Source organism: Struthio camelus, chromosome 3, assembly GCF_040807025.1.
Source record: "Struthio camelus isolate bStrCam1 chromosome 3, bStrCam1.hap1, whole genome shotgun sequence".
NCBI lineage: Eukaryota > Metazoa > Chordata > Aves > Struthioniformes > Struthionidae > Struthio > Struthio camelus.
Window position 1 is genome coordinate 41866465 of NC_090944.1, and position 26500 is coordinate 41892964.

The 26500-nt window shown below is 36.8% G+C and overlaps 1 protein-coding gene across 40 annotated transcripts in view; it reads left to right on the forward strand.

Moving 5' to 3' along the window:
* The window catches only part of RIMS1 (regulating synaptic membrane exocytosis 1), a 361088-nt gene that overhangs the window by 299659 nt on the left and 34929 nt on the right, over nt 1-26500 (forward strand). For 33 of the 40 annotated variants that reach the window (XM_068937510.1, XM_068937511.1, XM_068937547.1 and 30 more), the window contains one exon: nt 14467-14699. The exons of the other annotated variants lie outside the window; for them this stretch is intronic. In XM_068937510.1, coding sequence (XP_068793611.1) covers nt 14467-14699 — 233 coding nt within the window. The remainder of the gene's footprint in view (nt 1-14466; nt 14700-26500) is intronic. 40 annotated transcript variants of the gene reach the window in all.

The window sequence follows — 26500 nt, forward strand, 5'->3', positions numbered from 1 at the left end:
TTTGGAATACTGTCTGTGTGAATGTATATATGTATGCATAGTTAGATACATACGCAGTAAACTTTTCTACTTTCTGGCTATTAGTATGAAGCCATTAAGTTAAAAGGATGTATATTTTTGAGAGGGCTATATTTAGGTAAAACTCTGTGAAATTCTTCCTGCCTTCTGTTAGCAGAAGAGAAACTATCATGTTGTGAGCTGGTCAGAATTTGTTAAGAAAATTAAAAGACTATAGCTGAGGGGAGGGTGAGGTCAGGACTGTAGAAGGGCAGCTTCCCTAAACCGTAACAGAGCAAACAGCAAACAGCAATAGACATTCAGAGCAGAAGGAAGGGACTTTTCCAGCTCTGACTCTGGGGTACCATCGTGCTGCCTGTTGTCCATACATATCCTTGCGTCCGGATATTCCCTTAGGTTAGCTGTCATAGTGTCCGAAAGTGTGTCTCTGTGTTTGCAGTTTGATTCCTTTTTTGGGGTGCCTGGTGTAATCAAATAGTGCACCCACAGCTGTTCATATGAAACAGCGTTATCCCAATAGATGAGCTTGTGTCAGCGACTTGCCATGCCCAGGCCAGGCGTCCTGCCCTTCAGGGCTCCTGCAGTTGGGCACAGTGCCATAAGGGCACTATATGGCTTCTGATTTCAGAGCTACTGAAGCTTACACAGAGCACAGGAAGCCTACAGTCCCTGTGTTGCTTCTTGTCTCTGTGTGATGGGTGACTCCACAGAAAAGTAACCGTGAGGACTGTTTTCTGTCGAACAAGTGCTGAAGGAGTGTGTACAGTAATTTGACTTGAGATTGATTCTTCACGTTAGTCTGTGAGTTTATAGTTAAGCCTCCATGCCTCCAAATAACATAACTTATGAATAGCTTGAAATGAAAATCAAGCATAGAGAAATACTAGAGTTCAGACAGAATATAAGTTTATCGATAAAGTTTACTCAAATGTAGAGAGTCAGAACATCACTATCAATCACTTCACAACGCAGGCCTGTCCCACAGATGAATGAGGACTGTGCGCATAAAGAGTGCACAGTCATGTTTAAAACTCTAAACCTGTTTGTTACAGAAGCTAGAATATGTTTACTAAAAGAGGGGGGAATTGTTGGAAGATAAAACATGGTCTTCTGGCTCAGCTACTTAAATATTGCTCTGGGAAACTGGAATCTCTTCAGGCCTCTGTCCCAGAGCTTTTGTGTGATGATGGACTAGTCACTCCAAACAAGCCTTCATTAGTGATCACATACTCAGATGCGTGTTGCATCTGAGTTTACTCTGGCTTCATGCAGTGCATTCAACCCCCTCATCGTGTGGAAAGTTTGGAGCAGAAAACATGCACACACACTCATGGTTCTTTAAAATTCTGGTTTACTTAACCCAGTTATATAGCAATGGCACATGAAAAAGCATCATGCTTTCTGTACGGAAGTGAGGGGACCTGCTGCAGAGAAGCAGCAGCACTGGGCAGGTACAGTGCCCTGTATGGGGGCAGACCATGCTGGAGCAATTGCTCGATCTCTGTTCCTCCTTTGTTCCATACTTGCAGGAGCTGTGACTATTTTTTGTAGTTTCTTGTTACCTCCTTTATGTTGTCATCATATATAGAGAGCATTACAAATATTGGTTGTATGTTCTCAATTCTCTTTGTTATGCCCAGAAACTGGCTCTAGTCAGCTCTCAAGGCTATGTTCTTTAGTGACGCAGAATTGACTAGTTGTGTTTATATCCTTGGGGTGTCTAGTATCCTCTTAGGTTTGTCCTCTCACAGGCTGCTGCTACATGCTTGCATATGTTGTTTTGTTCCCCCAGGTGTCCTACCAGAGATTTTGAAATCCGGTTTGTACTCAAGCAGCTGGTTTGAATGTACAGAGGGCTATCTGCTACATAATAAGCTCGCTGAGAAATCAGTTAGCTTAAGTTGATCACCCAGAATTAGTAGCACTTGATCCCTCAGTGCCTGTTCTAGCTACAAAAGATATATTGACCATCTCATGGGAGGGTCATAATAAATATATGTGATGGTATAGTGGAAAAGCTCACATTCAGTCTCAGGAATACTTAGGAACCTTTTTGTCTCTAAAAGAAGTTGTGAAAAAATGTGTTACCAATTTTTATTATTCCTCCCCTACTTCAGTCTCACCATGTACCGGTTTCTTTCCTTCCAGAGGTTATTGTCCAACTCCGTTCTCTTTTGCACTCCAATCAGATGACTTTCTCTTGAATTTTGTCTGATTCCCAACACAGAAGATGCAGTTTTCCAGCATCTTTGATAAGCCAGCTTCTGCCAAATTTCCCAGATCCGGAGTAGCCAAGAGAAGCAATTATTGGAAAATATCGACTTTTTATCTCTGTCCTTGAGCTGATATTCTAATTTTCAGGGAATGCACAATCTGATTAGCAATGGAAGCTGAGCGTGAGTGAGTGCAACATGGTTGTGTAATAAGAAGTCTTTGGATATTTTAACAGTTAATCTCTTCCAAGGGTCTGAACGTATGAGAGGATTTTGTTTTGGTTTGGTTTGGTTTGGTTTGGTTTGGTTTCTTTTTAAGCATGTTAGTTTAACAAGTTTACACAGATATTCAAAGGAACAGGAAACAGTATGTTCCTGATAAAAGGGCCACCTCATTGGCATCTTTCAGTCAGGTACCACCACAGGTACTTTTCAGAGTGAAGTGAATGTATTTATTTGTTTATTATGGTGCTGTACAGTAGCATAATAAAGCAGGGGGGTTTCTTAGCTGCTTCAAAATGACCAGACACTTTCTCACTGTTTCAGCTGGAACTTAGAGTAAATAAAAAAAAAAAAAAAACCCAAGCATGAAAAAATCCTGCTCAAATTGTTGATATTTGTCAAAGTTATAATTAACTGATTACACTTTCGGATAAACTTGAGGGATAGATGTGGCTAAGAGCCAAGCAAGCAATAGGATAAGTCACCTATATTTTGTATCTAAAAATCTCTACAGTCTTTAGTATCTCTACAATGTAAGGGTCCACGATAATACCTGAAGTAAATCAGCAATCCTGTGTTGTTTCTGGTTATCCACAAATCATTGCAGCTCAAAAACGAACATCAAAACTGTTTCATTAACTAGCACTTTTCTCAATTTCATTAAAGAGACAAAAATATTGAATGTATATGGAGATTAATCACTATTCCTTCTTAGATGAGCTCTCTTGCAGCAAGGGTAAGCAAAGTGATGTAACTTGAGTTACAATTCATGGTTTGGTGGGGGAAAATAGAGTGTGTTAGCCTCCAAATGGTGCACATGGGGGCAAGGTACAGGAAAAGAGTTAAGCTAAACTATTCAAAACTATAAAAATATATCCTTTCTACGCTGAAACAGTCTATTACAGATCAAAAGGTCTGGTTTGCAGGTCATTTATGTATAAAACCAAGGTCAAGCTGGAGTAATTAATATTCTAATTATTCATTATCTAAAGATAATGAATTTTTTAAATCCATCATTATTATAAACTGCTTTATTTGTCTGTCAGGGAGGGAGAGTCTTTAATCCCTTCGCAACATCTGTACGTGAAAAATCTATTATGAGGCACTGCTTGTGCATTTTTAATTATCTATTTATGCTTCCTCTTTCAAAGAAACTGTCGCTGCCTTTCTTAATCGTTTGAAAAAGACTGAAAAATAATATTAATTGGTTCTTCATTTAATTATTGCAGTTGATTATGATAAAATATAATACATAGCCTATCAGTGTAAGAACATTTTTTAAAGCAGTTCATGTTGTTTTTAGAATAAGGAAATGTGAGAAACTAGCTTTTGCCGTGACTTGTGACATCAAAGTGGCTCTCACCTGCTTTGCCTTCATCTCACTTCTGTTTATCTTTTTAAAATGTCCTCTGTTCTCCATTAGTCCTACCCTTCCACTGTTTCCTTTTGCCTTTCCAATTTTCCTGCTCCATTCCCTGTTTTGTTGTTATTATCTGCACAGTTATTGCTACTGCTTGCTTTTTGTTAAGGAACAGAGAATAATGTATTTCATAGCAAAGGTATAGCCTTCTTAAATGAAGAGCAGTGAGATCACAGATACTTCAATATCTCATGCATTAGAGGGGAAAAAGCAGTATAGCATAACAGGGAGAATAATATGCTATTGCTTAAAGTTTTTAAAAGAAAGAAAAACTGATTATTTCGGTTCTCTTGATACTGAAGAAAGTTTCCTCCATTCAATGGTGAGCATAAATTTATTCTCAACATTGCAATAAAGGTTTAAAACATTTTTCTCTGAAATGTCTTTCCAGCCAGTGTCCTAATTTTATTTTTGTTCACTCACTGTCCACAGTGAGAATGATTTCTGAGTGTGATTTTATTTGTTAACCAATTATTGAGGAAATTGTTGATCTGAGCGTATTTCTGCCTCTGATTTGTTTTCAAGTAATTTACTGTTGCTATTGCGTTGTTGGTTTTGATCGTTGTGATTCATTAGTTGTGCTGTCATCAGTTCTATGTGAAGCATTTGGATTGATAACTACATGGTATTCAGACTGTCTTTGGAGATAGCTCTTAATTTTATCTGTCAGCAAGATCCTGCCTTTTGGCATTTCTTCCAAGACCTACCTTTCCTCTCAGGAGCTCCTGAACTCTCTAGTTAGGATTTTAGTTTAGCACCAGAACATTCACTGTGGTTTCCTGTGTTTAGGCAAGATGGAAACAGCAAAACAGCACATTTTTCTTGCCAAATAATTTGTCTGTAGGATCAGCAGCTGGAATCTGAAGTTTATGAGTCATGGCTTCTGATAGATACCATTAATGTTCTAATAAATTGCATTATATGTGTGTTAACTGGCTGGAAAAAAAACTCATTTTTATGTTTGGCACACCTCTCCCCCCCTTTCCCCCTCACACACTGCAATGTATGTTTTCTTTATACAGATTTAAAAATATATATATGTTGCTATCGCAGTCCAGTTTGGGTCAGTTGAGCTATTTGCACCTTGATTTCATTGGCCTATCCCTGTCAGCATTTAATAGCGACATTTAACCCTGTATAGAGTCCCTGCAGTAGCTAACTGCTTTTTTGTTGACCTCCATTTACGATTCATATGATTAGTTGGCCTCAGGTCAGTGGTGCCATGGGTGTGCACACCCTCACAGCCAGGCTCATACACTCCTACATGCAGAGACAATTTCTATGCTTGTTTCAAAGAATAAAAACTAACTTGCAAAAATAGTATTGCAAAATAGGTACAATTTGCTTATTTTTTTGTAATGTTCAGAATTACTTTCTGAATTATTATTCCTCAACTTCATTGAGAAACTGAGAAATGTTAGTTTTACAAGTCTGAAAAATAGGAGTCTGTCTGAGCTGTGAAATTTTTATAGCTCACTGGTCAGTATGTTACTGAGAAAGGCATTTTCAGACTACTGATTCTGATGCTGTATTCTAACCTGGAAATGACCTGATCTTCCAAAGGAGGTTTTTAACCAGTTACACTCCTGGAGGGTACTTCTGTGATGAAATTTTCCACAGTCTTAACATCAGTGAGAGTTTACCCACTGAACCCAGTGGGGCCAGGATTTTGAAATTCCGGGTGAAATATCTGTGTCCCTGGGAGGCACTTGTTGACAATATATGAAAATTGTCAAGAACAAACAATCTACAAGAGTGGCTCTGTTTCAGTTATCGTAATATGGCAATAGGACTCTATCTGGTGACTTTACAGGAGAAGCAAGTACTTTCAGATTCTAATAGCTATATCATGGATTTGATGTATGATCAGTGTGGATGTTAGTTCAATATGGAACTGCAGTTGTACAAGATGCAGATTGTTCAGAATGTACAAAGGTATTATTTCATTGAACTAACCTCCTTGTGACATAAACAAATCCCTTGACTTATTGGAGAGAATTTTAACAAGGTGTATGTGTTTGTCCTTTGGTTTGTAAAGCACCATATTTCAATTAATCTGTGAAAAACTACAAATTGTACAGTCATTAATCTTACAGCAAATGCAATTCATCATAGGTAAATATAGCTAAATATTCTGAGACTGGCAGAGCAATTTGTCAATAGGTAATTTACAGTTTGGATTTATTAATTAAATATGATATGCTACTAATAGCAAGGTTTAGTTTATTTTTAGAACTGTAATGTTCCTCATTATAAAGGAGTGCTCACCTTCCCTTTAGCCCATGGCTATTAAATGTTTAGGAGGTTATTAGTATTCATGAGTTACCTCATTGCAAAAGGATGCCAAAGGGGTTATGAAGTAGTTTGTGAGTCTGCATTCAGCAGAAGAGACAGGAAGCTTACTAGCTCATGCTGGTGAGGCCAGGGATTCTGTCTAAATATTCAAGTCACTACAAGTGTGTGAAAAGAACTTACATTAAACTATCATCTGTACTGCAAGGAACAGAAGGGATTATTTATTTATTCCTGACTTGCTTTATTGGAAAAATGGATGGAGTGAAAATGAGTGATCATGAGCGTACACACCTAAAGTATTTCTTTATAATTCATCAGTGAGTCTAAGAAAATTGAAGGAAATATTATAACTTTAGCCATGGCTAATCACTTAAGAGTTTTTCCTTAAAAGGATATACTTCCAGATATTGTATAGGTGAGTTTATGGACAAAGTTTGCTCTAACTTCATATGTCTTGCTATCTTTGTTTTTCAGGTGATATGTACTATCGACAGGTATAGATACAGTTAGTGAGAACTGCTAAGTGTATAGCTATGTACTATTTTTTAGATTTAAATAATTTTTGCAGTATCTTTTAATGCATTTTGAATATATGTAAATAGATATTTATATTCAGACAGATATACATTGGTTTAATGTGTATAATTGACTGCATTTATTTTGGTTTTATATAGTTGTGTACACTGTAGAGTATATTTTGAGCAAGTATAACCCACACTGTCCTTGTACCGTGTTATTTTATAGAATTTACCTCAGGGTTAATTATGTAAGCTTGTAGCTCTTACTACTCTTTCGGTAAGTGTTTTTGTTGTAATAGTTAATTCCCACAGATATAAATGAAGTAAAACTTTCAGGTATATGCAATAGCTAACAAAACTGAAAGTGCTCTTTTCTTATACGACACTAACTGCTGAAAATTAAAGTCAGCTTTAATTTTGCCCTGTGTAGTACAGATATCGTTTCAGATAAGATCCATCTCAACTGCATACGTTTTTACAGGAAAAAAATATGCATTTTTTTTCTTGGTAAAGCAAGCAGTTTGTTCTCAGGCGGTGCACTGTGAAGGGGGATTGGTCCCGGAGCGCGGTGCTGAAGGACAGCTCCGGGGCGCGGGGCCCAATTCTTCTCCTGCGGGGTCAAAGGGAGTTTTGCTTTAATGGTTTACTTTGATGAAAGACAAAGCAGGTGAATTTTTTTAGTACTGCATATCTCTGAAGTTTGTTTGTTTTGAAATGCTGAGCTTCTTGCAGCACGTTTAGCTGATTTAGATAAAAACACTTGCTTTAGCAGGAAAAAATATAGTTGGTATATAATGTCCTCTAGATATATATAATTTTTGTGTAAGCCTTTTCAATTCTACACATAAGCAAAGAACTTGTGAGATGCCACTAAAACATTTGGAACAAAGTTAGAACATTTCCATTGAGAAACAGTTGCTAGTGGCTTAATTCATTTACCGTAATGTATCATGCATGGCCCAGAAGTACACAGAATCAGCAGTCTGAAAAGTGAACACGACCCCTTGTTTAAAAAAGGGAACTACCACTGAACATAATGTATTGAGGATGTGATCAAATTTAATTACAGATACATGCTATCATTCCAGTATTTTTGAAATACAAGTTGTATCCCTAAAACAGATGTACCAATAGGTTGTATATAACTATTGTTAATACATACATTGATGATGTTACTGTGCCAATAATTACAAATCATATCAATTTTTTTTTTTTGCTAAAGGAGGCATTGAAAGACTTGCTAAAGTTGATACAATAATTTTAAAGAAAAATCTAGATGAATAATGTGATTTGGAAATAAATGGAGTACATTGAGTGAGATGCTAGTCTCAGTTGTTCTGTTATTGAAAATTCAATATATTTATATACCATATTGTGATAACTTGATTTGGACTGACTCCATAATTTCATCATCTGAGCCACAGGCGTGCAAAGAAGTATGTGTGTGTATAGATTATTGCATCAATAATGTCAGGAAATCCAGTAGAGTGGAATAAGATTTTAGATATCTTATTATCAGAAAAGTTAAATGCAAAAGGAAATACGTGAATTCATGCAGGCCTTTTGCTTTATAAATTCAACTCTTAAGTGTATTGACAAAAGTAACAGTATGAGCTGGGAGCTGTTTCTCCAAGTGTTAGCCAGTAATGTTAAGGAAAAATATTGTGTTCTAAGGGTACTCAGTTAGATGGTATAAGATGACTGAATTTTGAATGTCAGTTCTTTTGAAACTGTTGCAATTAATGTCAAAGAATAAACTAGCTCAGGGATTAGATGAATGTAAAGGAAGCTTAATCTTTTCCCCTGTTTGCTTAGCTATAGCAAGTGGAAGTGTTGAACAGCTGAGGGATTTGACTCTCAGAATTCTGGTCCTATCCCTTTAAGCTCTGTTCTAGAAAACTGATAGCTGTTTTATGCATACTAGAACTTATTTAATCAAATCGAGGAAAGCGGGAGTTGATATTTGTAAGGTAAGAACAAGGACAAGATTAATCAGAATTCCAAACTCCCTAATCTTTTTTTTAGGGTGAATTTCTAAGTCCCTCTATCTGTCACAAAGAATGAAAAACTGAAATAAATGTGGTTCTTCAAAAAAATCATTTACCAATTAATCAGAGCATATTTAAAGCCCTTGAATTAGGAAATTCATACATGAAAAAGACAATTTTGTTCAAGTTTATTAAATTATCAGCTTTTTTTTCTCCTTTAGTGGATATCACTCTCTCCTAAACTCTTATTAGTAAATGTAAGGTTAATAAATGTAAGATTGGAGCATCAACAATAGGAGCTTCATTGCACATAAAAGTAAGTTTTTGTCATAAAAATGTCTTACAATTTGTATTTATTGTATTTACGAACTTTTAAAATTCAGTACGGCAAAGTCAATAGTATAATGAACAGTTATTTCTTTAATTCCATGCCAAATTTTGTTGTTCCTTAATCTTTATTGCTGTAAATAATAATATCCCATGAAATAGTATGTCAACAAAATAGGTGTCGATGTATCTCAATTAAATATCAGCAAATGCTCCCAACAGAAGTATCTGCAATTTTCTCCCTCTTTATTGCTAAAGTAGTGATTCATAAACTCAGAGTTATAGAATTGACAAGAACTCCATGGCTGAAAATGGGAACAAAATGACTAGCCAATGGTTTGAACAGGAGGCATCATCTGCACCACGGAAGTAGTCACTGAAATGTAGTCTGCATGCTAGTGGAAAGGACTCACCCATCTCTAATCCAACTAGAAAGTAGGACCCTGCTAGGCCTGTGTGATTCTTCCCCTCCGGTTTTCACCACTGTATTTTTGGTCTGCCCTCTGATTGAAATAGCAAACTGCTGCCTCCTCCAGAGAAGCAAAGCAATGAATGCGATTGCCTTCCAGCAGCCTAAGAGCATAAGTGGGGGGTCTTGTCCTCTCAACAGAGGAGGAAAAGGGACCTACTGTTCAGAACCCGAAGGGTGTAGGGATGCTCTTGGCAAGCTCTAGTATATTGAGTTACAAAGCTAAGACTATATTTGAATATGTGGATTGGCTCACACCACTCCAAGGTGCAGGCTGATCACTTACGCAGGCAGTATGATAAAGCTATATATTTTATCTGTATTTTCATTCTTGATAAGTATAAAAGGTAGTGACATTACTTCTCTTTGAAGAGAAAACAATCTATGATTTGCTGACTGTAGTCCGAATCCTGTGGTAGAGCTATAGACCAATATCTAGCACCATATAGGACACTGTTTAAATATATGTGTATATGTAAATATATATTACATAAACTATTTTCACTAAACTCCACTGGTATATTGGTAACACATTACTCATGTCAGTCAAGTTCTTAAGAGGAAGTTAGTGACCTTAGTAGAGAAGTGAAGAAGAACTAGCAAAAAGCAAACCTTGCAAGTCTGCATTAGAGAGATTTTTCTATTCAGAGAAACCAAGTTTCCTCACACTCTGCTTCAGTGTCAATATCCAGGAAGAACTGCATCTGCCACTGCTTAGAAAAGAATTGGAGTGAGCACAGCCTGCAGTAGTTCTTCAGCCTATACAACAGAGCTGCTGAGAACAAGCTGAACAGTATTTGTTTAAACTTGTCCAGCACAAGCAAGTGTTTTCTAGTATAGCTAGAGCAAGAGAGGCCATTTCTGTCAAGTCAGAGTCCAGGTAAATAGTACAACTTATGCATTGCTTATCCTGTGGCTGTTTAATGTTCCTTCATTCTCTGTTGTCTGGCTGCAGCAGCTGAAGTAGTATTCACTTACTTTTAAAAGGTGATTGAAGTGTTTCAAAACAGCTCAATACAGTATTAAAATAATTAATGGATCGGGTTTAACTTAACAATTTTCATCTTTCCAATGAAGTTAAAAAAGCTAAACTTCTCTAACTCTTGTCAAATTGTAGAAAAATTATTTTATTCCTCACTTTTATAAGGTACTTCAGTGTAAATTTCGTAACACTCATCACTGCTTTTTAAATTAATTTGCTATTTGAGGAATAATGACTACTATGTTCTTAGATGTTGGGAAATCCTGATTCATATTTCATTCATGATACAATGTTTGTGGAGAGGGAAAGAAAGAAATATGTGTATACTTGAAGCAAAAGTAACTGCTAGCTTAGGTATTTTGTAAAATGGACTGTGTGGCATTCTATAAACAATGAAGATGTTATTATTTAGTGGCCATCACTAATTTTAAAAGGCAGTAGTATATGTGGCCTGTCAAGTAAGCATCTGTGCTATATTACAGACATGATTTGTGTTAAGGTCAAGAAAAGATTATTTATTTCCCCTCAAGAAAATTTGTTTGATAACTTTTCATTAACTGGCCAGTGTGAAGAAACATAGCGATCACGGAGATCTTCCCAAGATTTTGTCAAAATCAGTAGCTGGATACAGGAGAGAAATACAGTTAGTGCCTAGTGAATGAAAGACTGAAACAGGAACTGCATAGTTACCTGCTTCTTTTGGCCCGCTGATTAGCCATGTCTCATTCATACAGCTTGGTACCAGTGTTAGCTTGTGCCACCTGCCACCTTCTTCCCCAGGTGGTGTTTAAGGTGTATTGGAAGAAGTTGAATGCCATGAATGGGTAGGGTCCCTGAAGGTTTTGCAGGGGGAGGGGTTTATAGGAGGGTTGGAGAAACAGGGGTTACTGTGCTGATACAACATAAATCTGGAGCTATCGCTAAGCTTCATGAAGCAGGTTGTTACTCTCATGACTGCTAAGGTGTATACCATAAGAATGTTGGCAATTAATTGCCTTTATGAAAACAGGTGTTTGAATGGCAGATACGCATTGATTATGCATTTATGCTGCTTCAGATTAAAAAGATGCTCACTATGACTTTGGAACTGTAACAGAATCAAATCCACCCTCTTGAGTGGGGTACAGAAGAGGCTGCTTCATTCGTTAATTGTTTGATGAGTATGCATTTGGTAGGATGTTCCTTTGCGAAAGCATGCCTCCCTAAACTAAAAGCTGTTTGTTCTAGAGTTGAAAGCAAAACGACACTTCTGTTTTTCAGAAGTATGGCATAGACACGTTTCTATAAACAGTAAATTTCACTAATGACAAATGTCAATAAACAGATTTTATATAAAATAATATGCAAGGAAGAGCTTTGTGAGAAGTGTTTCTAGTCTATATTGCATCACCAGTAGCTTCAAGGGAGTGAGTTAAGTGTTTGATCCATGTCTGAGCAATTTCTGTCTTCCCATTTTCATCTAGTAATAGAAGATAGTGGTACTTCAGGCTCTACTTTTTGCAATACACAGTGTTCCTAGAATGCTCTTTTCAGCCATAGCAGACATGCTTCTGATAGAAGCACTTGTCAGAAATGTTACATGTCCAAAACCTCTGTCTCTGCATTGTGCATGTTTTCAGCCAGCCAGTCTGGCCAGTCAGATTGAAATCTGACATGGAGAAGTCTACCTTCAGATGTGTGTAGCAGTATTTTTGTTTTATTTGTTACTTCAGTATGTAAAAATTGCTGTATCTTAACTTTTGCAAATATGCAGTCATTCATGAGAAAGCTTCCTATAATGCAGAAAATATACATAATGCAATTGAGGCAAATTAGGTGTCCGTGTTAGGAACACTCAGGTGCTTATGTATTTAATTCTTCTGTTTTCACTATCTGAAATTAAAGCTGTAGGCACAAAATTAAAGTATTTTAGAAAATGTGGCTTTCATTAAGGCAAGAACATTGGGGCCTTGCAAACTCTTACTAGTACGGGTGATTTTACTGCTCAGGCAAGAGAACTACTCATGTGAGAAGATTTTGCAGTCAAGCATGTCCTTTTTAATGGCACAAATTCATTTTAATATTTGCCTAAAATATGGTGTGGTTCTTTCCATTCATAGCTGGTCTGTTGAGTTTTATAACTTCTTACAGGGAGAAATCTCTTTTTTATTTTGAAATAGGAATATATTGTAAGGCCTTTTTTTCTTGGTTATATATTTCTTTTTGAGTAGACAGAACTAGTTTGCATTACATAGACCCTTTCTTTCTTATTACATATTTAGGGAAGACAGTCTTTGTGGGAAATTTTTTCAGAAGACTGGAAGTTGCAGTTAAAATTCTTCCTAAGAAGGTTGAATATGTGTGTGTGTGAGTATGTGTGTGTGCGCATGCATGCACAAGGGAATTTTACATGGGAATATGAAAATACAGGTGTCCTTCCATCTTCTCCGTGCAAAACCAAAAGCCAATCATTAGAGCTACAGTGGGGTGGGAGGGAGAAAGAGAGAACCTATTTTAAGCTCAGTGTGCCCCAGGAGGTCCACTAAAATGTATCCGTGAGTACTGCAATGCAGCACTGCACATTGTTCTGTGTAAGGCAGTAAATATTTTTTTTCTGGAATTAACAGGAGGCGATCCTAAGTGCTGAACACAGTTAAACACCTATACAGAGATTGATAATTACCTTTCTTTTGAGTATCATTTATTCAAAGATGTTACTTTTCCTACTGCTTCTGGAAAAATATTGACTGTTATGTTTGCTCTTATACTCAGTCGCACATTAGTAAATCTTAGTAACCGTAAGTTTAACACAATTTAGATATAGAACATTTTATGCTTCCTTAGGCTCTGTCTTTGGACAGGACTGATTTAAGCTGTAGCAGGGTCCCGATCCATAAAGTTTAAGGTCATCACAGCATGCTGTTTCCTCCTTCTATGGACTCCTTCATTCCTCCCTGGCAAAATTTCCTGTCTCTCTGAAGCTTACCATGAGATAAAAAAGCTGTGCCTACGTCCCCTTTCTTTCTTTTTTTAGGGTAATGAGGGTGGAGGTCATCACACCTGCCGGGAAGGAAATCAAGGTTTCTAACATGAGTATCCCTCAGCAGATAAATTTTACATTTCAGTTCAACGTACTGGATTACTTTAAAAAATCCCTAAAATTAATTTAATGACTACATCTGAAGTGAGTCAGGCTGCAGTATAAATTTCTAGGTCTCTGCAGAGTGATAGCTAACTTAGTATTACTGTAAGAGCTAGGGCACCGCTTGGTCTTAGCAGTATCAGGACTGTCTATTAGGATGTCCTGTGCCTGTATGAGATTGTTCTCTAGAATGTGTTTCCAAATACTTCATTCAGTCTTTATGGGTGGCACCAGAAAGGCAATCCGTACAGAAACATTCAAATGCAATGAGATAGCTGAAGAAAATGAAATAGAACTGAGACGGCAGTTTGTCGCCCTGTCAGTCAGTGGAATTTCACTTGGGTTATTAGTTATTTTAGCCTGAAAATTACTCTTCCTTCATACTAGGGCTGTTGCCTTTGCTTTTTAAAAACTAAGAGAGCAAAAAAGTAGAAAGTACTACTGGTTATTTTCTCTCTTCTTTGTGTGAAGTATGAAAACATAGAAGATGTTGGATCTTAGGCTATTACGAACAACGCCTACAAGATATATGTATTAACCTGGATGTGGTTTCCTGGTCCATATTCATTTTCTTTGGCAGGAAGATTACTGTTGTATTGCTGTCTATAGTCAATAGATGCATGCAGGAGGGCTCCATGTGACTTTTAAATGTCATGTTTCTCTGTTTCGGTAACTTTGAAAAACTTTCAGGAAAGTGTTATTTTTTCTTTTCTCACTCAAAAAAAATGAAGAATTGCTATGGGGGGAGGACTGTCAAATTAACACATATATGTGAATAAAGTAAGTGAAAATATGTCAAGACTTTAAATTAATTTACTAATAAAAAGCCTTTGGTTTTGGAAACACTGTTAGGCAAGCAAATTAACACGTTTGTTTTTACTTTGTAACTGTAGTACATTTACTCCTAAAATGCAAGGCAGACGGATGGGGACATCAGGGAGAATCACTAAGAGCACAAGCGTGAGCGGCGAGATGTACAAGCTGGAGCACAACGATGGGAGTCAGTCGGACACGGCTGTCGGTACAGTTGGAACAGGTGGGAAGAAAAGACGTTCCAGCCTTAGTGCCAAAGTGGTTGCCATAGTGTCTCGCAGGAGCAGAAGCACGTCTCAGCTTAGCCAAACAGGTGAGTGAGGCACATGCTGCTTGGGAACAGGACTCGCCAAACATAGCTTACCGTTATTTCATCTGTGGCATCTGTGTTACATGTATCAGGATATAGTCTTCTCAGGAAAAGATTGTCCAGCTCTGAAAGGTTTTCTGAGATATTAATTTTGTGTGATCACTAGACATCTACAAGAAATCATATACAAACATCTTTTACAATATGTACTGTCTGAACTTCCTGGTTCTGATCAATAAAAAGGTATTTACCTCTTAAAAGCCTTGCTTGCAGATAGGCAAGGAAACACAAATATATGTGGATATGAACAGTGGATAATGGTTGGGCTAAGAACAGTGTTTTATGTATATGAAATTTCTTTCAGCAGGATAGTTGAGTGTAAATAGGGGGATTGAAATCTGAGCAAATGAATGTCAGTTACGTAATTTGTATAAAGAATTATACCTGCATTACCAAGAAATATGTTTTAGGAAACTATTTTTGATTTCTTAGTTGAGTAAACCCCGATATTTTTTTATTTAAAAACAACACTGGCAAAATAGAGTCAGTGAATTCAGATAAGTTAGACTACAGCATGATGCTTCATTAGGAGCGTAAGAATTCCAACTCTTTACTACTACTTCAGAAATCTTAAAAGCTTCATATCTTAACGGCCTGAAGGAAAAAAAGCTCACACAAACAGACACAAAAGAAAAAATGTTTTAAAGGCTGTGTCCTGCTCCTATTGAACTCCAGTGAGGACTTTTGTTCTCATCTTCAGTGGGAGCAGGATCTGACCCTAAGCATTCTTCCTTACTCAAAGAAAGGAGTGAAAAAAGAAAAGAAGAGAAAAAAGCTTCAGCCTAGCATCCAATGCAATCATATTGCAGCACTCCATTCTCATAGTCAGGATAATCTAAATTAAGGTAAGTAACGATACTGTTTATTCGTATCATAAAATATCTCACCCTTTTTCCTTGTTTTTCTTTTATTGCAAGATGAGCTGTAGGAGTGGTTCTTTCAAAATCTAAAGTTCAGTCAACTTTAGCAAATAAATTTTAATGCTCTTCTGCACTAATTACTTATGATTTCTAAGCCAAAAAACACTTAATCATGCAGCTGGACTGAATGATAGATGTAGTAGGCATATTTGAAGCCCAGAATTGGAAGTAATATTTTGTTGCTCAGAAACGCAGTAGCATCATTAGCGTTTTACTTGAATGTAGAAACTAGAGTACAGAAAGTTATATACAGTAATTTTTTATTTCAGATGCATCAGAATCAATGACAGGTTCTTAAGTACTGAAAAATGATGTTATAGTAGAGCAAGTGTTTTAGATTGACATTTTACTCCACTGAGTAACGAACAAATTATTTTAACTATTTTACAGAGCATTCTTATGATTTGATCTGGCACTCCTTTTAGCTCCTAAATCACACTGAAATAGGAATGGCTGTACCAAAACAAATCTTTGCTCCATCTTACTCAGTAGTCCAGCTCTGAACAGGATTCAGGGCTGTATGATTAAGAGGGAAGGCACATGAGATAGCCAGACTGAGGATAATTTGCCAATCATGAACCCTTGGTCTTAATTCTCAAAGGAGTTAGTAGTTAACTTAAAATCTAAACTGTGACTTCCAAACATGTTTTGGCATTATCTGTTTAAAACTCAGATGTTCTCATTTTTCACATAAAGATAACCTTGCCCTCTGAGTTTTGCTGGGTTCAATTTTCAAAACGACAAGAATTTTGCAAAGAATAGAACATCTTACTGTAAAGTGATAATGTAGTGCAAACACCAAATCAAATACAGAAAATATGATTATATATTATTCAAGACCAGAACTTGAAACAGACTTGAGAATGCTTTTTAGTTTGCCTTAAATTGACTCAGGCAAATGCTACTAAATGTGGTATAATGAGAGCAAATAGGATGTGGCATATTTTGTCAGCCAGTATTTTTGCATTTAATTATGTGTCAGAAATCAGTGAGTAGCATGAATGCTTTTTTATTGTTAATATATACAGGAGAATTGATAAGTTTTTTTTTTTTTTCAAAGAAAACTCATTGTTGGAGACTAAATACTCATAGCATAAATCAGGGAAATATTTTCTGTCAGAGAAGATGAAGATAAAAGGGATTTTGGCCAGAAAGTCCTTGTGAGGTAAATAGCCCCGTAGTAATTTAGTTTTGCATCTGTTCTCTTTACCCATCCATCCTGGAGGGTAAGGCTGTTGTATGAGGAGAGATTGTTCAAAGCACAGATCTTTACTTCTGTGGGGTTTATTTGTTTTTAAGTGGTTTCAATGGTGCTTAAAACACACTCAGGATCACAGCTTAGATTAAAAAAGCTGCTGCTGGCCTAGAGGTTAGAGGGTACATGAGAGGAAGAAAAATCTAAAAACAGTTCTAATTTGTTTTAATGCGTTGTACCTAGGTAACTGAATACTGTCTCCACCATTAACAATAAAATCTGTTTTCATGATATACTATAAACTAGACCCTTAACATTAATGATGTGAAAATCAATTCTAATAGCCACATATTGAAGTACTAAAACTGGTATAAGAGTGTACAGGCCTCCACAAAAGTGGTGTCAGATATGAACTTCTGCTACAGATCTTCAGTAACTGAAGGTACGCTGTTGACATGGAGCATGCATTTTAAAGAAGTATAAAAAATGCAGAAATGTATGAGTAGGCACCATAGCTTTTCCTGAATTGGTCAGATAGATAACTTACAAAGAAACAATATTTTTTGAGACTCTCGTATCTGAAGAAATTACTCATCAATTACATATGTATTTGTTTCTGAGAACTCAGTTAAAACAGAAGACTAGAAATAAAAGGTTTGATATGTGTTGAAAATCTGTGCTTCCATGTTTTTGGGGAACACACAGATCCACAATTGCAGTTTACTAATCTCTTCCAAACTAGTAAAAGTAACTTTCATCAGTCTGTTTTCCATTTGAACAGATGGTCAATAAGGGCTGAATGCCACTTTTTACAGAAAGTTTTACTTTTAGTGTATTGTTAATGTTTAATCTTATCTAAGTATATAAATGATTTGTATGAAATAGCTACTAGGTAGCGATTATTGCTCAGAGATGGTCTTTTTTCTTTAAATGGAAAGAGAAGTATATGTGTGTGTGTGTGTGTGTGTGTGTGTATGTGTGTGTGTGTGTGTGTCTGTCTGTCTGTCTGTGTTTGTGTCTGTGTGCATGAACCTATGTATGCATTTATGAGTACAGATATACACACATGAACCTCTCTGTGCAGAAGTGGGGCAGATCCACTTGCATGCTAGATTTAGAGGGGGTCCATGATCACTTTATTTTATGCAAGTATCCCTTCTTGTTCAGTGCTGTTGGAAAACATGGGATTTTTTCTCAATTTGTGCCTTATAGGATTGTTAGTGAAAGGATCGTTTTTCATTTTTCTACAAATCTGCAAAGAAAAGTATATATTTGTATTGCATCTTTCTGTCAATTACGTATAAGATTTCATGATGCTTTCTATAATGGTACATTAAAATAATGAAATCTTTACTTTATATGGTTTGCTCATTGTGCCCACAAATTGGGTATATTTTTTAGTTTGTTGAAAAAAAGCTTGCGATCTGCTGGCAGTGTTCCTGGTGAAAAACTAGCTCTGCTCATGCTCTCACATCTAAAAAAATAAATAAATAAGACCGTAGAAAAAATGAAAACACTTCCTGGTGTATTTTGTAGTATTTTATTTAGAATACAGCTTGCCTAGCTTTCTTCTCGTTGCCTGTTGAATGATTATAACTCTTTAACTACAGATTTTTCAAATAATTACAGCAACTAGATTATAAGAATTCTATTTAAATTGATTAATTCCAGACAGAGTTTGCAGTACATTGAGAAATTGCAGATAGGACGTCATAATCCATTGTTCCGATTTGTGACACAGTTATCTCTTTCCCTATGGATATTCTTATATTATAGCTTTCTTGCCAAACAGTGGCTTAGGGTCATATGGATCATACTGTGTTTTGGTCTGGGGTTCTTGGTGTATTCTGCAATAGATAGAAACTGCTACATTTGGAAGAATCTCACAGACTGGTATTACAGAATTTATGCCATAAATGAAGACATAATAATGCCGGGCAGGTGGCCCTACTGGTAGGAAGATCACTGGTGAAAACTGGTCTGGAGGAAGGGGAAAAGTCAGTCTCACATAAGCGGAAGTATTCCTGTCCCAAGTCCCTGTAAATTCTCTGGGTACATGCAGAGGTATGCCTTAAGGAGGTGAGAGGATTTCTCTTTTTTTGCTTGCTAACCACTGGTCACTGGAGAGGGGTTCAGAAAGGTCATCTGCTGTTAGGAGCACGCTTTTTCCTTTTAAAGTGCTTAAAGCATTTGCAAATATTCTGGAGCCGTAACTGCACCATCTTGCTACCCTAGATTAACGTGGTGTCACATTTCTATGACGTATGTAGCCTGCTACAATTGCCAGCTAGGGAAGAAAGACAGATTTTTCTCTTTAAGGCAAATCGTCAGGATGGCTGGCTGTGTTTTTTGTTTTGTTGAGGGACTTTTCTTTCTTCAGTCACTTGTAATGGGGGGCAACTTTCAGTCAGAAACAGTGAGAAGGGAACTCAAAAGGAATTACAAAACAATTGAGGAGTGTTTACTTAATTAAGACATCTGGAACATGATAACCAATACAGATAGAAAGACTGAAAATGCCAGTTCTGAGAGAAATATGAATAAAACCACCAGAGATGTAACTGGTGAGCTTTCTGAGGCATAGGCTCTGCTTCTTCAAAATATAAGCCCTTTGAGATTGATTTTATTTTCCAAGGTGCTGAACACTGTTAACATCAGTATTCTGGCTGTTTTCCACTTGCATTATTTGAGAAGCATTAATGATTTCATGCAAGACGCTGGTGAGACTTTGCCTGGGATATTGCGTCCTGTTCCCATTGCTCCAGCTTAAAACAGATGAAAGTGACAGAGATGCAGAGGAGGAGCATACGGAGGTTAGAAGAATGGGAAGCTTATCATATGAGGGGAAACTTAATATTTGTTTAGTCTAACAAATGATATGTGATTTTCCTCTATACTGGGACAAGGGGTAGGACAGGGGAGACTACAAAAGATTACTCCTCCCTGCAAGGGACTTGAAAGGGAGAAGAGGCATTTTGGCTGTAGCACAAGAACAGAGCACATATAAGCTAGATATCAGTCTTAACCATTAAAGAGTGAGATTTTCAAACAGTCTTCACATGAGAATAGTTGAGGTGGATACCTAAACTGGGTTTAAGATGGCCATTGTGAATTTTGGATTTGGGTTTGGATGATACAGGGAATGCAAAATCACGAGATTTTATGTGACCGCTCGGTCGTCCTCTCCGGTCTGGTGTTGAGTTGATACTGAGTATTTTTTCCAAATGGAAATACCTTGCCGTGTGTACGGTATGAACCACGATGAGCTATTTCTGCACCACGATGAGCTATTTCTGCATAAGCATCAAAGTTATTTACTGTCCCTCTCCTGTTTGTGAAGTTTAACTTCAGCAACCAGAAATCAAGCCATAGTCATTAATGTGTCAGCCAGAGGTTATATACTACAAGGTGGAGCTGAAATCAAGTTATTTTCGCAAGCTGAAAACAGATGGTAAGGCACTGTTCACCTATGTGCACCTGTGAACTGGATACCTGCGAAATGCCTTTTAAACATCAAAAAGAGGTGGTGTATTTGTGCTCATGCAGACAAACTTTGAAGGGTATCTGATCACTGCACTCAGGAAGTAACTAGCAATGTGAGCAAAACTACTTGAGAGACTTACAGCTCTTTTTCTGTGTTATAACTGCACATGCAATTTGCTGCCACAGAGTATATTTTCTGTAATTTCCTGAAATATTCCCCTTTGGAAGAGACTTTCTGTGTGTTCTCTTGAATTAAATCAAAAATACCAATTTTGGAAAAGAAGCTATCATCTAGATGAGCAAGTTGTCAGCAAGCAGTCAAGTCCTAATAATCATGTTCTCCACAGCGTAGTAGATTATAGCAGTGATATTTTTGTGTGCTTATTATATCTGTAAGAAAACTTTTACTTCGTCTGGTTGACTGTCTCACATTTCACTTTTTGAGAACAATCTTAAGAATTCTTTGTCTTGTGACTTTGTTGGATGATTGTAGCTTAGGCAACATTTAGGAAGGACAGCCCCATCCATTACACAAAGAAAGTGTGCTCTAGTGATACAGAATATGATGGCTCACTAACAGACTAGTTTGTTAACAAGCAGCATTATGCAGTGATAAAAATAGCACTGTCTCAGAAACATGAAAATTAAGCAGAGCATAGCAGTCTTCCCGCCTCAGAGCAACATCATTTCGGAGGAGATGCCGAATGGAAAAATCTCTTTTTTTTTGCAATCTTTGTTCAGTCATGCCAGCAAGGATAATTTTCTGTCCGTCCTTGTAGTAATTTTATGAGATAACATGAGATTTCATACAGGTCTAGATATTGATAGGGAAAGATGAGCAGATAATGTATCAGAAATAAAATATGCCTGAGTGGGGAGGCTTTGAGGAGAAACAGGGATAGTTTGTATGTTTTCCTCTTCCAGAAAGCCATTACTTCTTTCATAAGCTCAGAGAAATAATTTTTTTACTTTCTTAGAAGGGTCACAATGACCTTTTCTTTTAGTGGTCAGTCGTGGGGTTTTTCTCGCATTTCTTTTGGATTGATTGACTCACAACTATAAAAAATGACCAGAATACATTTCTGATAATCTGTTTCTTTTACCTCACAACCTCTGAGTTTACTTTTTCATCACTGTAGTGAAAGAAATTGTGCTTATTAAAAAATTAAATTTATTTGGTAAGAAATCTGATTGGTGGATAAATTGAACAACAGTTGTTTCAATAGAGATACTTTGCCTGGACTTCAATAAATCATATATTATTATTAGATTATATGGAGAATATGCAGATTGCTAAGGAAAGCTGAATGTTATGGAAGTTATTGATTAAGAGGGAGGCAGCAACTGCTTTTATTAAAATAACAGCTGATAGTACTTGCTGGTTGAGTTCCTAAGACAAAAACCATAGGCAGATCCTGTTAGTATTTGAATGAGAGATAGTAGGTATGCTGCTACAACATGCTGCTGACACCGAGTTGGAAAGTATATCACTTCCAGGAGATGTAGAGGAAGGTTTGATGACCCTGAGGACCAGAATAACAGAACTAGGATAAAATGTAGTAATGTAGATTGCAAGATCATTCCTTTCAGAACGATTAATGAGGTTTTCTAGGTGTGATCTGGGAGCCTGTCATCTAGAAAGATCAGAGGAAAACATTGGTAAAATAAAAAGCACAGGATGAATATCAGCTATCAGTAAGATCTGGCCATGAAAAAAGCAAATACTATCCTAGGTGAATCAGGCAAAGTATTTCCCAGAGAGCTAAGAAAATGTTAACATCATTGTATGAGGTACAGTTGACATCTCCTCTGGAATAACTGGTCACTCACATTCAAGAAAATGAATGCTGGCTGACTGTGGGAATAGAGATCTTGAAGGATGACTTATTGCCTGATTTGTTCAGCCTGTAAAAATGAAGGTTGAACAGGGATGTGCTTGCTCTAGAAAAATTTGGTGAGAGTAAACATGAAAAAAGGCAGAAGAGTTTTGAATTTGAAGGGCAGTGTTGTCAGTATCTGTGGTATAAGAACAAATGGGTATAAATCAGTCATGAATAATTATTAGCTTTGTCTAGAAATTAGAGTAAAGTTTGTAACAGAACAGAGGGAAAGGTATCTTAAGCTTTCCAAGGCATTTAGCATGCTAGGGGTGAAACAGGCCCCTTTTTTGTTCTATCTAGCAGAATATCCTGTCTCGGTTTTTGTAGGATTTCTTTTCTGATATTATGTTTGTTTTTCATTGCCATCTCCTGTTCATTCAGATAAAATGCTACACGATCTCAAATTTTCTGACAGTGAAGCAGATCCATAAGATCTTAGAAATCAGAATTAGTGTGAATCTTACAGGTACGCAGCTGTTCCACAGGGTTGGTTTTTCTTCCATAATTCACTTGTATGTTCACTGTGTTGTGGAAGAGCATTTCCAAATCATTTGTTTGCACTGGCTGTTTATCTCTGCAAGAATGCTTAGCATTTACATATACGAGCTTCGCTACCTACAGATATCTCCATTTCATTTATCTAAGACTGCGCACTTTGCCAGTCTTGTCCTCAACGTTAGACTGTTTGTACTTGTAAAGTAACTCTCTGCAACCTGACAGAAGTGTAGTGTTCCTCTTACCTGCATCTTAGCCATCACCCCAGATTTGCCTTACTGTTTAATACTGTCTCGTTAAGAGTCTTTTCTGTCTTGGTTGCTGTTTTTCCCAGAGCAGGCCATTACAATTCGTTTTGCATAATTCTGGGATCTGTGAAGACATTTACTCTGTTCCACACAAAAAAAGAAGGGGGAGAGACTGATATTAACATGAGTTTTTCTTCTCAGCCAGTCTTTAAAAAAAAAGCCTCTAGTGCATCAGCAGCGCTAGTGATGGTGCCCTAGGGCCAGTGATAAGAGCTGGACTCTGAACACGACAGCGCAGTAGCGCAGAACACCCCTTTGGACGTAGCAAAAGTTTCATTCTGATCCTTTGTGCACCCAAATGTTTCTGCAGCAGGAAGAGGGAAAAAACAGATGAAGAATAATACTAAAAAGCAAAGAAAAAGACTTGATTATTTTTGTAAGAGGAACTCTTTGTTCTGGTAGTGATACTTACTTCTTTGAAACTATTGAGTGAATGTAAGCATGTTCTCTTTTATTTACTGTTGCCGTCTAGCTGAGGAATTCACTACCCTTAATAGAAACATAATTCAGTTCCAGTTACTCATCTTCCAAAAGATTTCCTAATAAGGGCTAGTATTTTCAAACAAAGTGCAGCCGCTTGTTGAATTAGTGTTACATGTGGTTCTTTTCCTCTTTCCTGAAATATAAATTTTGGCTTTGGCTCCTGTAGGCAGTTGGTTAACTTGTAATCAAAAGTATTCATTTGCTGTTCTGTTTATTTGCACTTTCTCCTTAGATTTTTAACAGAGATATTACAGCAGTAATTGAACTCTATTAACTGTACTTCTGGCTGTTTCGAGCATACAAGTAGCATGGGCTTCAGGAGACTTTATTCCTTTCAAAAAGTACAATCTTGATTTTAGCTAAGCTGTGACACACATATTGCAGAAGTACAATTTCAAAATATGTCAAATATATTTAATAAAAGTGTAAGTTCATTGTTATGTTTCTATTCTATATTAAAATGGTGAATCAATCTATAAAATGATGTTTCTTTATGAAATATTTTATAGAAAGGCCTGTTGATAATTCTTACAGGATTTTACTGAGCTTTGCTTAAAGAGAGTTATCATTTGCTTTTTCATCTAATTCCCCCTTAGTTCATGAATTTTAGTGCAAGTATAAACACTGAGTTGAAATATTAACCAAATTATGACGGAAAAAGGAAACAAAGCAATTCCAAAGTACTGTCAATAGGGAAAAACAATTTCTCTTCAGATTAAACATTTGTGTGTAAATGTCTGTCTGTAACAGAATATCATCCTTAAATTTGAATTTTATTACTCCGCATCTACTTTTCACCTGGTCATATCTGCAATATATAGCTTTCTGGAACTGTGAGATTTTGTAGAAAGGTTTAGAGTACCTGCGGTTCTCCAGAGGAAAAGTACTCATGCTCTGTGGCACATGAATGAATTCCTGTCTCACAGGAAAATAAACCACTCGTTTATAAAATTGTATGATGATTGATGAGTAGTGATAGACCTGAAATTAAGCTTTTTCTTTCTTTCCAAAACAGTTCTTCTGTCAACTAGAATAAACTTTGATTTTGATTCGAATGAAATGCTTTGTTCAGCATGAAACGACTCATGCAATTTTTAAGCACTGATTTGGGAGCTAAGGCTGTCTAGTTTAAAACCAGGAAGAATAGAAGTGGATAGATCTGCAGTATTTCCGTTACAGGATTTTTCCTACTGTCTAAGTGGAGTTTGGGCAGGAGTGACTGGTACAGTCACATAGAATCGTCTTCTCAAATGGGTGCTCAAGACTCTATTTATGTCACTGTGTTTTGTTGAATTTTGCAGACCCTCACATGATGGCCATTTCCATGCTAGTCTTACTAAATGTAACCCAGACTTGTAGAAAACAGACCAAAATATTTGGGAGAAAGAGAAATTTTGAAATCTGGCCAATATAGTATCATATTTCTTAGAGACCATTTATGGTATTATTTTTCTCCTGTAACTGAATTTGAAATAATTTTTCAAAATGTTTTTAAAATATTTTTAATTCCTCCCTGCAAACACACAACTGAAATTTGCTTACAGTTTTTTCTTTTACAAATTATCTTTAATATTTTGCTTGCTTGCTTGTGGCTTCTATGTAGCTTCAGTCAAGGGCAAAGTGGGACTCTTCATCTAAATATGGGCATAGCTTATTCTCTGATTCCAGCATACTATTTCAGATCTCTTTACCTAACCTACTTTTTAATAAGTTATTATGAATATAGGGAGACACTTTTTAAACTCACTATCTACAGAAGGATAGCCTGATCTTTCCCCTCTACTCAACACTGGCGAGGCCACATCTAGAGCGCTGGGTCCAGCGCTGGGCTCCCCAGTAAAAGACATGGAGATACTGCAGCAAGTCCAACGAAAGGCCACAGAGGCAATGAAAGGTGTGGAGCATTTCTCATCTGAGGAGAGGCTGAGAGAGCTGGGACTGTTTAGCCTAGACAAGAGAAGGCTGAGGGGGAACTTATCAATGTGTATAGATACCTGATGAGGGGGGAGTAAAGAAGACAGAACCCGACTCTTCTCAGTTGTGCACAGTGACAAGACAAGAGGCAATGGGCACAGACTGAAATACAGAAATTTCCATTTAAGCATAAGAAAAAGGTTTTTTTATTCCAAGGGTGGTCAAACACTAAAACAGGTCATCCAGAGAGGCTGTGGAGTGTCCATCCTTGGAGATAGCCAAAAGCTATCTGGACATGGTCCTGGGCAACCTGCTCTAGGTGACCCTGCTTTGAGTAGGAGGATTGGACTCAGCGATCTCCAGAGGTTCCTTCCAACTTCAACCATTCTGTGATTCTGTGAATAATTAAGGCATTATTTTGTGAATTGTACAATAGTGTACTACAGGCGATAAAAAAAAGTTAAGCACTTTTCCGTAGTCTATGATCAAAACGCTGAGTGCGCTGGGGTTTAAATGCAAATATGAGTATCATACCTCTGCAACCATGTAGGCCAAGAAGTTGTTTAGTTCTGGATTTTTTAGAAAATAGAACTGACTTTTTAAAATCTTCAAAGTTTAGTATAAGAGAGAAGAGTTTATTGTACAGTTCATGCTAAAATACTGGTGAGTTCAAAAAAAGTGCATTGACCTGAAAAGAAAGAAGTATTAGATTCAACGACTCTTCGTATTTTAATCTCTTACTCATAGACTTTTACAACTGTGAACGTGAAGCGAACTTTAAGGCAATTGTCAATTTTTTGCAGGGGCTAGAAATAGAAATACCAGCAGCAGAACCCACATCAAAACCAATAAACATAATCTAGGACAAAGCAAAACATCAGCAGGTGTTTTCTAAGGGATGTTCAAGGATCATATCATTTGCTGCTAATGATGTTAATGTATTTATACATAATCTACATATCTATAAAGTAATTAATAGAATTACAATACAGAGTAATCACAGATAATAGCTTGCAGATACTATGAATTTCAAATCATAAGTAATGAAATACTCAGAGCTCAGTAA